The 13,182-nt window shown below is 44.0% G+C and overlaps 1 protein-coding gene across 9 annotated transcripts in view; it reads right to left on the reverse strand.

The window, feature by feature from the left end:
• The window catches only part of KCNMA1 (potassium calcium-activated channel subfamily M alpha 1), a 917,661-nt gene that overhangs the window by 308,671 nt on the left and 595,808 nt on the right, over positions 1–13,182 (reverse strand). For 8 of the 9 annotated variants that reach the window (XM_023547132.2, XM_010589260.2, XM_010589253.2 and 5 more), the window contains one exon: positions 12,477–12,568. In XM_023547132.2, the coding sequence (XP_023402900.1) occupies positions 12,477–12,568 (92 nt within the window). Of the gene's footprint in view, positions 1–12,279; positions 12,372–12,476; positions 12,569–13,182 lie in introns of all 9 variants that reach the window. The other variant, XM_023547130.2, reaches the window with a different exon arrangement.

Below are 13,182 nucleotides of genomic sequence, written 5' to 3' on the forward strand. Positions count from 1 at the left end.
TATCCATTTTTACTGGAACAAGTATAAAGAACTTAAAAAACCCATAGCTCTCCTGTCACAATAAATCATACAGAGTAAATTGAAAATCCTATACAGCTTTCCCCGAATACGTTGTGCTCACTTTGTCAAGAAGGTAGATGAAATGTGGCATATATTGATCTAGATGTCTCTGTAAAACTATAATATTTATATCAAATACATATGCTAGAATCTCTTCTGTCTCTTTGCTGAGCCTTCTAATCATGCTTTCCTCGTCCAACCTCCCCGCAAAGCCTCCCGCCTATTGGTAGCTGCTGACAAGATGGGAATGAATTTTAAGGAGTACTTGTCAAGGGAATTCAGCAGCATTTTATCATAAAGAAAGCAAGTGGGGGTGGTTAGAGACCCAACAACCACAACCACATAGCGGTCAATACTCAAAGTTCATGGTTTTCCTCCTACGTTGAACTTGAACCATTCAGTATCTGCATAACTCCTACTCCAAGACTCTCGTGCAAGCTGAAATTTAGGAAGTTTCTGGTCTTTACGTTCTATCTCACCTTGTCATGCTTTTTTGGGCTGCTTCATCTTAAGGCAGCTTTCCCCGATTTGGGTCAGGTCCTTAGGGTCACTATTACCCAGCTTTTCCCTTGAGCCTCATGATCCCACAGCTGAAAGGGAAGAAAGCTAATCCAATTCCTACCTTCCCGCTTCCTCTGTTATACCCCTTCTTTACTGAGAGCCTGTCCCAAGGGAACTGGCTTCTACATGGGGGAGGTCATTGAGGGTTAACAAAGGCTAAACCCCGTCTGTGTTGGCTTATCTTTCCCTAAAAACTCGTGGGGCTTTAATTTGTTGACCAATGTACTGGTTGGAGAAGCTTTGCTTGGACACCCTATGCCATGGTAAATGGAGTAGTTTAACAGTTAGGTAACAGCAAACCTGTTAGCTCACTGGCTGATGCGGCTACCTCCAATCTACTAGGATGTTTCAAGTTCTCAAGAGAACTGTACATGTAACGAGGACAAAAATGAAAACAATACAGCTGAGAGTGTGTATTACATCCTCAATCCCAAACCCTTGTGTTAACCATTTCCTGTTAAGCGAAAAAAATCAAGGAGGGCGGGGTGATAAGATAATTTCATACCCATTGCCACATCTAGTACTTTGCTAATCACAAAGGAAAGAAAAGCATTCTCCCTCCTAGTGAGAAAGAAAATAATCATTTTACCCAGTTGTCAATAGAGCTAGTCTGGAGGAGGCAGGCTGTTGCTCTAAATGGGGGCAGAAGGCTGAGCAAATTGATCCCAACAGTGCAGCAAAGAAGACTCTGTTTAACACAGCCCCAAGGTCAGAGGACAGACAACTGGCAGCCACAACAGAGAATGCTGGGATGTCCTGACCAGACTACAACTCAGCTTTGATTACTGGTCAATGTATCTCACGTGCAGCCACTACCCAGTGGAGGCTTGCATGTTGCTGACCAGGTTTCAGCAGAGCTTCCAGCCTAAGATGGACTAGGAAGAAAGGCCTGGCAATCTACTTCCAAAAATGAGCCAATAAAAACCCAGGGATCACAATGATCCATTATGCATCGGGTCACCACGAGTCAGGGGCTTACTCCACGGCAGCTAACAACAGCAAGCCTACATGCAGCCTCTGCTCAAGTCTTAGGAGAAAAAAAAAAAATTATTATTATTTTTTTTTGAGAGCCTCAATGCGGGAGATATTCGTTGTTTTTGCTCTTCAGAATGCACCCTCCTTCTAACAACCATCACTCCCGAATCAGATATAGTCTTGGGACCTATAATCAAGGTTCCCTGCCCAAGCTAGGCCAGTCAGTGCTTTCTCCTCTGAATTCAAGTCTTGAATGATTCATTCCGATAGCAAAGCCCTATAAAGACTTCTCCTGAGGTTCTACTTCCTAAAATCCCAGAGGCTCTGCGTCGCTGGTTCTTATCTGTCCTTTCTGGGATCTTTCAGCTTTCCCTTAGAGTCTGTAAGATGCTCTGTGACCTTAATAAAAATGCTTTTCTCCTTAAGTTAGCAAAAACCCGTTTTTGCTGCCTGCAACCGAAGAACCCTAACTGGTATACTTGTTTACCTTTAGTTTCTCGTTTAATTTTCATGATAACCCAGGATGTAGGTATTATCATCACCACTTTTTTTTTCCTTCTTTCTCCTCCTCCTTTCCTTTCTTCCTTCCTAGGGTCGCAATTATACAGTTGCCTTAAGCAAGCAATCCCACAGCGGCTCAACTCACAAATTGCATTGGTCATTCCTATGTCTCTCCCCAACACCCTCACCCCTCTGCATGCTACTTCAGACTAGGAGCCCTTTGGCCATTTTTAAACAAGCTAGTATCCTCTTGGCCTGACTCTCCCAATCTTAGTTGGGTCTCTGCTCTTGCAGAGAGGTTGGGACCCTGGATGGTGCTTTCCTCTATTCAGACCAAAGCAGACTTGTCTGTCTCCGCTTGATAATGCCGCCTCTGACCAAGCAGAGACTGAAAACACAGATGATCAAGGTACGCAAAGGTCAGTCTCACCCTTTGAGAATGAAGGTGAAACAGAGGAAGAATGAGCCAGAGCAAAGAGCTGGCTTTTAATTTTGCCATGGAGAGGGTGAGGCATGCTAGCTTTGCCTAGCAAAGGAAGCCCCTTCTCCATCTCTAACACTCTAGTAAGTCATGTATCATGTTTTACAGCACATGCTGTTGGGAGTGACCCTCCCATACAATTAAAAAAAAATAAGAAGAAAACCTATTGCTGTCAAGTCAATTCCAACTCATACAGGTCAGAGTAAAACTGCCCCACAGAGTTTCCAAGGAGCACCTGGTGGATGCGAACTGCCAACCTTTTTGGTTAGCAAAGGTAGCTCTTAACCACTATGTTACCAGGGTTTCCTCCATGACAATAGAGTTGGCATATCCTTGCCTTGTCCCTCAGCCACACCCAAGGTGTTGGCCCAGCTCACACATACTGCTAGCCATTTACTGTGAGTAGACGCAACACACTTGCATGTGCTTCATCGGGCCTTCAGCACCTGTTACACACAGAACAGGGGGAATCCAGGGCTTGCTAAGGCATATGCCCCACAGAGGACGGAGAGGCACAGAAATGGAGCAGCCCGCAGAGTAGCGTCAGCACCTCCCTACCCTTCCAAACCTTTCTGCACCCCTCTTGTACTGGGGGCACTGTTAGATCCACAGGTTTTTAGGTACGCTAGGCACCTTTCTGTTACCTCTGCCCAAAACTCTGCCAGTGGGTACTTTGGAAGATATGAATTATGAAATGCTTTTAGCAGCAATCTCTCTAAAATGCTTGTCACCTTCATGATTGTTTTACACCTTCATGATTTTATTGAACAAAATTCCTGCCAAAAGAGCATTTCACTGGGACAGGGCTCCTATATAATTTTTTGCTTGGGTGCCACTGGTTCCTTGGGTGGTCCTGATGGGTCTAAAGACTCAGATAAGTTCTGAGACACCAAGAATCACATCTTCTTCATCCTTTTAACCACAGCGCCCACCATGGTGCTTGGCAAATGGTAGGGGTTCGAGTAATTGTTGGTTGAGCAAACATGTTGGGATGGGTGCTTACCTAAAGCTGTTCTGCACAGTGACTGGCATTTGCCTTTTGCGGCTGTTGGCTAACGTCATAAAGCTTCTCTCAGAGATGGGATACATCTATCTCTGAGCAGCTTCTATGTCCCCTTATTGAAGAAGCTACCAGAAAGAGGGGATAAAGATCCCCTGGGTTCTGGGGGTGGGAGCAGGCCATTGTCAGGCAACACCAGGAAAGGACAAGTGATGTCATTACTAAAAACCCAAGTATGGAGGAACAGCCCCTCTAGCAACAGATTCTGATCTCTGTGATTTTCACCCTGCATTAGCTACTATAGTATTTTAACAAAAAGAGACAGTGGACTTGGTCAGTTAGAAAGTTTCTTGGTTTATGTTCAATGTATGATGGCAGCAGCAATGGAACGAACCCACAGTCTACCAGAAACAGCTTTGCACAGCTTTGGAGAAACTTCTGTCAGAATGAGTTGCATAGAAGGAAGACAGGAAACACGGTGGGACTTCATCTCTAGTGTTTGCATTTCTTCTTTTGATCCTGAATCTACCAGTAAGGGTTTACCCATCAAATGTGAGGTTGAGCAGAAATAATAATCAGGGATTATAATTACAAAAAATCATATTCAGAATTCTTTTTTGTGTGTGGAAGTATAAATATATGAGAGCAAAGGTTTAAGCTTAAACATGACTTTTTTTTTTTTTTTTTAGGTACTAAGTAGATCTCCCACCTCCATTTCTATTCTTGTTTTCAGAACAATAGCTGGAACATTTTGGTAAGTGTGTGGAAGGGAGAGAGACAGCAGGCAAGGGGAACGGAGGGGGGCAAGGCTTCATTCCATTAGTGTATCAGGAAATTCACTTAATATGCATCCAAGTCTCCTTAAATAGTTTGAAAGGGACTGAAGATGTGGCTTAGACGAATCCGAAACAGATGCAAAGAAAGAAGAGCTCAGGTCCACACCCGCCAAGACCCCTCCTGTCAGACAGGAATACCTGGCATATTACATTATACGATACAGCATCTAATGACACTTGCTTTTGGTATCTGCCCCTCTGTACTGAATTTCAGAAGCAGTCAAAGGGTCATTTTTCCAAGGTATTAGGGCAATCGCATTTCTTTTCCTTCCCAAAATGTTTAATGCTAATCAAAGCAGAATGCTTAATCAGTCCAAGATGGTCTGTCAACTTGAATTATCTGTTTGTCTTCCTATTTACTGTACCTGTCTGTCTACAGTTCTTCATATCTTTGTGAAGATCGCTTATTGAGGCCTGTGTTTCCTTCTGACTAGAATCGCTACCAGATGATCCTTCCTGGTGATATGTTGATGATTTGCTAATTTATGGCTTTTAAAATGTAGGCATCTGAAGAAATTGCTGGGGAGTTGGGGCTGGGGAGTCACATGGGCCATGCAATGAGATAGCTTAATGGCTTATTTGACCAAGAAGCGAAGTTTGTGTAAAATGCAAAGCTTCAGTCACATTTCAACCAGAGAGATGTCTTCAGAGGATTAAAGGAATGTCTGTGATAGAGAAGTCATAAATGACAACTTATAGAAAACCTCCCTCACGAGAGCAGTCTGTCCCTTGCAGCCTGCAGAGAAGTGAGAGTGAGCGGCGTTCAGGAGACACATAAACAAGAAAGGAAAGGGGGCCCTCAGTACTCAGCCCCAGTCAACACCCCATGAATTAACCCTGAACCCTATTCCTGAGTGCTAGAGGCTGGGCTTTCTCAGACAGAGTAGAGATGAAAATGTTATTTTAGGAAGACCATCACCTCCTGGAACCAGGCCGGGAGGTTTAAATAAGCTCCGAGTGTGAATTTCCCAACCAACCCAGAAGTAATACAATGTGTAGCTAAAGAGTGACGTGGCATATTTGCAGATTTTTATGGGTGTGTAGAAGTACATCTGTCCCCATGCCTGGCAGGTAGCAAGCCCTCAGTAAACACCTGTGGAACAATGAAGGACAAAGCTCCTGTGAGTTCTTTGGTGAGGGCAGAATATGGGAGAACGGGGAATGGCTTATCGTATTTTTATGCAAATATTGTGCACCTTCTACGTTTGTTTGCCAAAAGCTCCTTCCCCTCATAAGGTATTTTCATACACAGGCTATGGTAATTTTTCTTTTTTTATATAGCAACATGTAAAATAAAATTGGCATAGCGTGTTTATGAAAACACCTCAGGGGGAGAGGGAACGTTTGGCAAACAAAAGTGGAAGGCACACACTATTTGCATAAAAATTTGGTAAATGAGTCTTTGAGAGAGAAAGAATTCATGTTCCGACTTAGCAGACTGTTTCAAATTCCAATTCCTTTAAAAAATGGTCTAGAACCAAGGCAGACAAAATCTCTCAAGGGTGGTGGAGAAAACGGAGTCAGATTTCATGTTGATACAAGAAAGCCAAGAAAATAAAAGGTCCCAGAAAGGAACAAAGGATTATGAGGGAGATGAGAGGCCTGTCTATTTCTGATAAGAGGAAAGACAGAGATAAATATGGATCCAACAATAAGGAACTTGCAAAGGCAAGCGGGATGCCCTCTCCGGATAAGTCACAGGAGAGTGCAATTCAGGCAAGTTAGAGCCTGAGAGACAAATCAGCTTACCCCTTTGGAGTTAGAACTAAAGACTAATAATTGCAAGAGGGGTTCATGTACCTGCACCTCAGTTTAGGAGATAACACAAGCTGGGTTAAGTGGTCATTGAACAAGCTTTAACATCATTTCCTCTGAGGTGTCACCTCCTTGGACTATTTAATGTAGCTTGAATAACCTCTGTTTTTCTCTCTCAGAGAATCTCAGTCCGTTTTTGTTTGCCCAGCACGTATTAAAATTTGTAATTGGTATATTTCTTTAGTTATATTCCTTTTCACTGTCAGCAGCCTCGAGACTATGAACTTCACGAGGACAGATTGCACAGGTGGTTCACCACGGAATCTACCATCCAACACAGCCCAGCGTTGTGCCTGATACACAGTAAGCACTCAGTGAATGCCCTCGGATGGAGTGAAAGAACCAGTGGAGATGGACAACAGGAACGGCCGCTGAGGCAGGTCGATGCACCTAGCTGTTTTTAGTTCTTGAAATTGTGTCCTAAACCATTGGACGCTCTTTAAAATAGAAGCATTTAAAGCACATAATAAAGCATCTAGTTTCATTTTTACATGGAAAAGCATGATAAACCCTCCCCACCCGTGTGGTTTTGAGGCCCCTTACAATAATGAGGCCACATCTGAGATTGAAGCCGTATGTCCCCAACTCCCTCCAAGGGGATACAGTGAGGTTACATTCACAGACAGCTGTGAGACCACCACCACCAGACAAATGCGCTGAGCTGGGCTGCAGACCCAGCAGAGAATTAAAGAGCACAGATAGATGAAACTGCCAGGACAAGGAGGGTTCTTAAGATAGCATGCATGTTGTACCTCCCTGGTACGTGTGTTGAATCTTTGCAGAAGAGAGCCCAAGTTCTAGAAGACTAGTATAATTCACCACAGCCAGTAACCCAGGAAATGAACTACTCAGAAAGGAGGGAGGCACAGAAGGGGTTGAAAGTGTTGAAATTCATAAATAAGCCACAAATCTCACTTGGGACAACCATCTGTCTATCTTTGAAAGCTTCTCACTGTGGCAAGTGTACAAGTAATTACATTTCTTCTTTAGCCAAATGAAAACAATCAAGGAAGAAATTCTTTTATTTCCCCTCCCCCATTCGTTTCCTTGATCTTTGGGCCAGGACTGTTAGAGGCAGTGGGTGGGCAGGAAGAGGAGACAGACCCAAAGTGAAACTCACACCATTCTAATCCCCTCCCTGGTGGACACAGGTTTCTGGCCATGCTTATAAGTACAGGTAGGGAGACATACAACAATAGGATCACTGAGTTTAGACCTGACAGGGGCCTCGAGAGATGATCTGGGGAGGCAGTACGGCTCAGTGGATTAGACTGCCCCAGGTTCAAATCCCAGTTCCACCTCTACCAGCTGTATGACGTCAGGTAAGTTACTTAACCACTCTGTTCCTCAGTATCCTCATCCATCCCAAAGGGAAATGATGACAGTACCTGCCTCACAGGGTCGGTGTGAAGATTAAGAAAGAGCAACTATTTGTAGTTGTTGTTGTTAGGTGTCATCAAGTCAGTTCCAACTAACAGCGACCCTACGTACAACAGAACAAAACACCGCCCAGTCCTGCGCCATCCTCACAATTGTTGCCACGCTTGAGCCCACTGTTTCAGCCACTGTGTCAATCCACCTCGTTGAGGGTCTTCCTCTTTTCCACTGACCCTCTACTTTACCAAGCATTGATATCCTTCTCCAGGGACTGATCCCTCCTGATAACATGTCCAAAGTATGTGAGATGTAGTCTCGCCATCCTTGCTTCTAAGGAGTATCCTGGTTGTCATCATTTCTGTCATATAAGGCAGGCTAGAGTGCTGGGCTTTCTTGACCGGCATCCTCATGTCCAGAAGTATGCAGCACCCCTTTCTGCCTCTATAAGGAAGCGTTCCAAGAGAAGCACCAGCACTCACGTTTGACAGACGGTCTTCGTGGAGTGAGCGCCAGGTTAGCCTGTGGTAATTATTGCCACAGCCAGAACAGGGGCTCCGCTTCCTCATTAAGCCAGAGGACCCTTCCTAAGTTAATCATATTCCCTGTCCTGCCATCCCTTTGCCTACTCCTTGTCTTTTATAAAGGAGCCCTGGTGGCACAGTGATTAATTGCTAGTCTGCTAACCTAAATGTTGGTGGTTCAAACCCACCGGCTGCTCTGCAGGAGAAAGGTGGCTGTCTGCTTCTGTAAAGATTCCAGCCTTGGAAACCCTGTGGGTCAGTTCTACTCTATAGGGTCACCAGGAGTTGGAATGGATCCGACGGCAACAGGTTTGTCTTTCATTCTTCACTCCTCTCTCCTATGTGCCCCCTCAGCATGTGCCTACCAGGAATCAGCAGGATAATGGAAACTCATCCCACTCTGACTTGTCACAACTATGTGGCCTATGAGTGAGTGAATTTCGGGCCACAAAAGCCCAGTCACGGTAAATACAAGTTCTGGATGAAACCCCAGCCTCACTGCTTCTGACAAAGGAGTTAAGGGCAGACGGATTTTTCCCTGTGGCCAATTATTTTCTATGGCCCTTGGCCATGTGACCTCAGACCACGATCTTGTCAGTTCCCATAAACTATCCAGGAGTGGGCAGAGTCACACTCAGAGAGGATGCCTCTGGGGAATGCTGCAAGGGGTTATGGGAAGAGGCAGCATGAGTGGGGAGCCTGAAGGCCATAGCAACAGCTGAGGGGGGCCAGGCTGTGGAAGGGGCTATCCTTTTGAATAAAACTCAGGGTCTAGCCCAATAGGCTAATTGTCCTCAGTACCTCCAATATGGAGAGATCCACTGCCTCGGTCTTACAATGACCCCTTGGTTTTTTTACACTCCAACCAAACCAGTTGCCACCGAGTCAACATCAACTCAGGGTGAGCCCATGTGGTAGATTCGAACTGCCAACCTCTTGGTTAGCAGCCGAGCTCTTAACCACTACGCTGCTGGGCTCTTCTTCCTAGGTGCCCTAATGCATCATAATGATAAATAATAGCTGGTGCACACACAAGCACCCGCAGCAACCACTGGCTTGGGATGTCCAGTGGGAGGTCAGTCAGGTGAGGAATATTGATGAACATAACGCCGGGAACCACTCTAGGTCCTTGATAACATGTTGAGGGTGAAGACATTTCTGCAAATTGTTTACATCATGCCACACACGTAAATTAAAACTGAAAATCAGGTGCCAATGAAATCTTTATAATCTCCAATAGCCTGAAATTGGGTCTTGAATAAACAAAACCCTGAGCTTCCCTGACTAAATTTGTTTTTACTCCAAATAACCTTTGAATTTCAAAGTTTTGTGTCTCTGTAGCTTTGGGTTACCAGTTACCTTGAGTTCTCTGACAAGTTAATGCATTGTCAGAGGGGTTATTTCTGAATAAAATATGCACACATAGATAAATCCCTTTATATGTATATGTTCCAATTACTCCCTGGGCATTCATTTGATTTGATTCTGGGGAGAAGAGTATACGTGCGTTTGTCTGTGAGTACAGCACACATATTTATGCACACACAAAAACGCGGAGCACAGCATGCTATTTTAAGAGTCTGAACTTCATCTTTCAACAAAGTTTAGCTGCTTTCATTTTGCAAATGCGTTTAATTTTATCTGGAAACTTTTTGACGTTAGAAATAGAACGACTGTAGTTTCTCATTATGTTTGCTGCCAGAATCCATGCTTGGTTGCTCAACTAAAGACCTTATATTGCTAATTACTACCACATGCCCATATCCCAAGCGAAAGAAAACTTATTGATTCTGACAGCCCATTCTCTCAACACTGAATTCCAAATGAAAACTCAAATTTTGGCCAAACATAACATTTCATCAATCTTGTTCTACTGACTGGAAAAACAACATCAAACAAAGGGTGCTAATGGCCCTTTATTATTGTTCCCTTCCCAAGCTGATATTTTCTGATGAAAGATTTAAGTGACCAAAGGGCTTCTTTAAACTACTTAGTAATTAGCTTTTGAACCAGGAAACAATATGCAAAGTAAAGCGAACAGTCCCAGTGCTGAAGACACAAACTGATCCTGTCCGAGGGGTCAGGGGCATTGGAGACCCCAAAGAGAACATTAAAAGCAAAGTGTGCATTTTCATAAAGGGAGGAAAAAAAGAGAGAGAGAACCAGGCCTAAAGCGGTGATAAAAGATTATGAAGCAAGAACAAAAGCTGCGGGAAGACTGTGATCTGAAGTCCCCAGCATGTGGAGGTTGAAGTAACAAGGCAGAAAAGATGACTGGACCAGACCACAGGCTGGTGAGTGAACGCTGGTCCGAGGGCCTCATCTGGTCATTCGTCAACAAAAGCTGCTAGCCACCAGGCCCACCCACACTGGACTAGAGAAACGACTTTGGAAAAAAAATGACCTGGAGTGATAGTCAAGAAATATTTTCAACATAGACCTCAGGGCTATTGATTTTATTGACTTCTTCAGAGGCAGGGATAAGGAAATGTTGGCTTAGACAGTGGGCTGGAGGCCACAAAGAGAGCCCAGGCCCTCAAATGCCTTCTGCCTTATGGCGACCTGTCCTCACCTTAATGCCTGAACCAAGAGACGCTGTTTTCCTCTTGGCATATGACAGATTATCAAGGGGAGTCTCTGAACTTATTTGGCCTTTTGGATCCAACCAATGGCCCAGAAATGGGAACAGCTTGGTCCTCACCTCATCCAGGGCAGTTAAGATAATAGGAAGAGGAGGACTTCATTAGAGGGAAGGTGGAGGAGTGTGCTGCCTCCACAGAAAAGACGCCAACTGGCTTCCTCCCCCACACTGTCCTCTGTTCCTTTGAAAGGAAACTGGTGTCCTGTGGGTAGTTGAAGAAAATGAGCCTCTTTTTCCACCTACTCATTTGCTAAACAGTGGCCTGGACACCTGAGCTCGGCATGCAGTGGGATCCCTGATCAGCAAGCAGGGTTGGCTCCAGGCAACAGGGCCTCCTGTCACAGTGAAGAGCAGGCAGCTGAGGAAAACATAAGGCTACTGGCTTTCTTTTATTTTTACTTGAAAAACAAAACAAAACAGGCTATTCTAGAGTTCATTTTAAAATAAATGGGGGTGGGGGAACAGTTCCGCTCTAGAAACTTCCATGACTGGGAAGAGGTATGAATGAACTTTCTGGGGTGATGAAAATACTCTATATCTGGACCTGGGTGGCACGAATGGGGTGTGCAGGCAGGTAAAAACTCCTCAGGCTCTACACTAGAGATGCAAACACTTCATGTGAATTATTCCTCAAGAACAAAAACCAACCAACCTGACTGTCCGAGAAAAAGCTTTAAGAAAACAAAGAATGGTTGCTGTCGCCCTGCCTCCCACTTAACATCTTCTCTCAGGACAGTGCTCTAACAGAGAGCAGGGATGGTGACATTCTGCCACTTTCTTCAGAGAGAAGCTCTGGTCAGTGTTAGACCCACACACTGATACTGCTATTAAAGACATCTGAAAACAAAACGAAAGTCTCCAGGAGAAAAGCATTCATGTATGGGAAGGCAAACAAAAGATCCATCAGGAACACTATGTAGTGCCCAGACATACCACAAATGTAGTATTTCTTGCCCAGAAGGAATTTCAATACAGCAATGAGTCCCTCTGAGGATGAGATCGGTGCCTCCTGGCTAAAGAGGAGAACTGGTTGTCTGGTAGCCACAATGCCTTCACAGTAGGAAGACCTCGATCTTGCCTTCTCTAGAATGTCCCTATTAGAGTATCATCCCATGTTATCACCACACAAATGTCACATTACTTTGGAAGACCAGAAGTGAGTCACTAAGCCGTTGATGCGAAGAACAAATGAGTGTGGTCTACTTATTAGGAGTCAGGACAGAAAATATGGGCCTAGTTATATATGAACCCCTTCCAGGACAAATCTATCATTCCTCTGGGAAATGATGAGTGGGAAAGAAAACGGTGAGTGTGAACAAGGCCTAGGGAGGTGGCCCAAGTGTGACAGCTTGTTGAGGTAACCCCTGGTAACACAGCCCATGTCTCAGAGTGTAACCCTTCCCTCATAGAAGCCCCCTGGGGGAGCAGGACAGGGGCCAAATTCAGGTGTCAGCACCAGAAAGACTCTTGCAAGTCACTCAACCACATCTTCTCTGATGCAACTGACTTACTTTCTGCCTCCATGTTTGTTAAAAGTCCCGCCGAATTTATTCCGATTCAGGATGAGAGCAGCAATTTCGGGCACGTAGCGGGCAAACATTGCCTACATGCATGAAACAAAGAAACAAGAGCCAAAAAAAAAAAAAAAAATGGCATGCAGAGAGGACTCTATCACAGTGGAGGCAGCAAAACCTCTTGGCATACTTACTTTCTTCCACTAACCGCACTATAGGAGCCCCCGTATTTCTTGCGGTTTCCTATTAACTCTATGATTTCAGGGACGTAGCTGGCAAACATGGCCTGAGGAGAAGATAGGAGACAGAAGAGAGACTAAAAAGACAGGCCAAAGAAAGGGGGTGACCTTTTTCAGAAGGGGGGTGGGTGCTAAGATCTGAAAACACAAAAGGAATAGGACTGTGAAGGTAAATATTAATATATTTGATTATATTAAAAAAATAAATAAAAGCACAAAATACACAGGACAAAATTAATTAAAAAAATAAATAAAAGCACAAAAAAGTGTAAGATCCTGAAAACACACAGGACAAAATAAAGTATTAGCTAACCTAAATAACTAAAAAGAGCAAAATACAAAAATCAAACAAACAAAAACCACAGTTGAGAAAAGTACCAAGGAGACAGGAATAAATGAGTTGGGATTTAACTCTTCTTTCTGAAGAGAAATAATTTAAAGGGGTGCATGCTAGCGAAATTACACACACACACACACACACACACACTGCTGTGAGAGAAGGCCTTTCTAATTAAAACTCAAAGGAGAACCAATGCCTTTATGAGTTATTAAAGACAGTAAATGTCAAAAGAAAATTTGTAAAAACAGTAAACCTTTCCATTAAAAAAAAAAAAAATGACTAAAAAGCACAGAAGGTAAATTTCAGGATCACATGGGAGGA

The sequence above is a fragment of the Loxodonta africana genome, chromosome 16 (assembly GCF_030014295.1).
Source record: "Loxodonta africana isolate mLoxAfr1 chromosome 16, mLoxAfr1.hap2, whole genome shotgun sequence".
Classification (NCBI taxonomy): domain Eukaryota; kingdom Metazoa; phylum Chordata; class Mammalia; order Proboscidea; family Elephantidae; genus Loxodonta; species Loxodonta africana.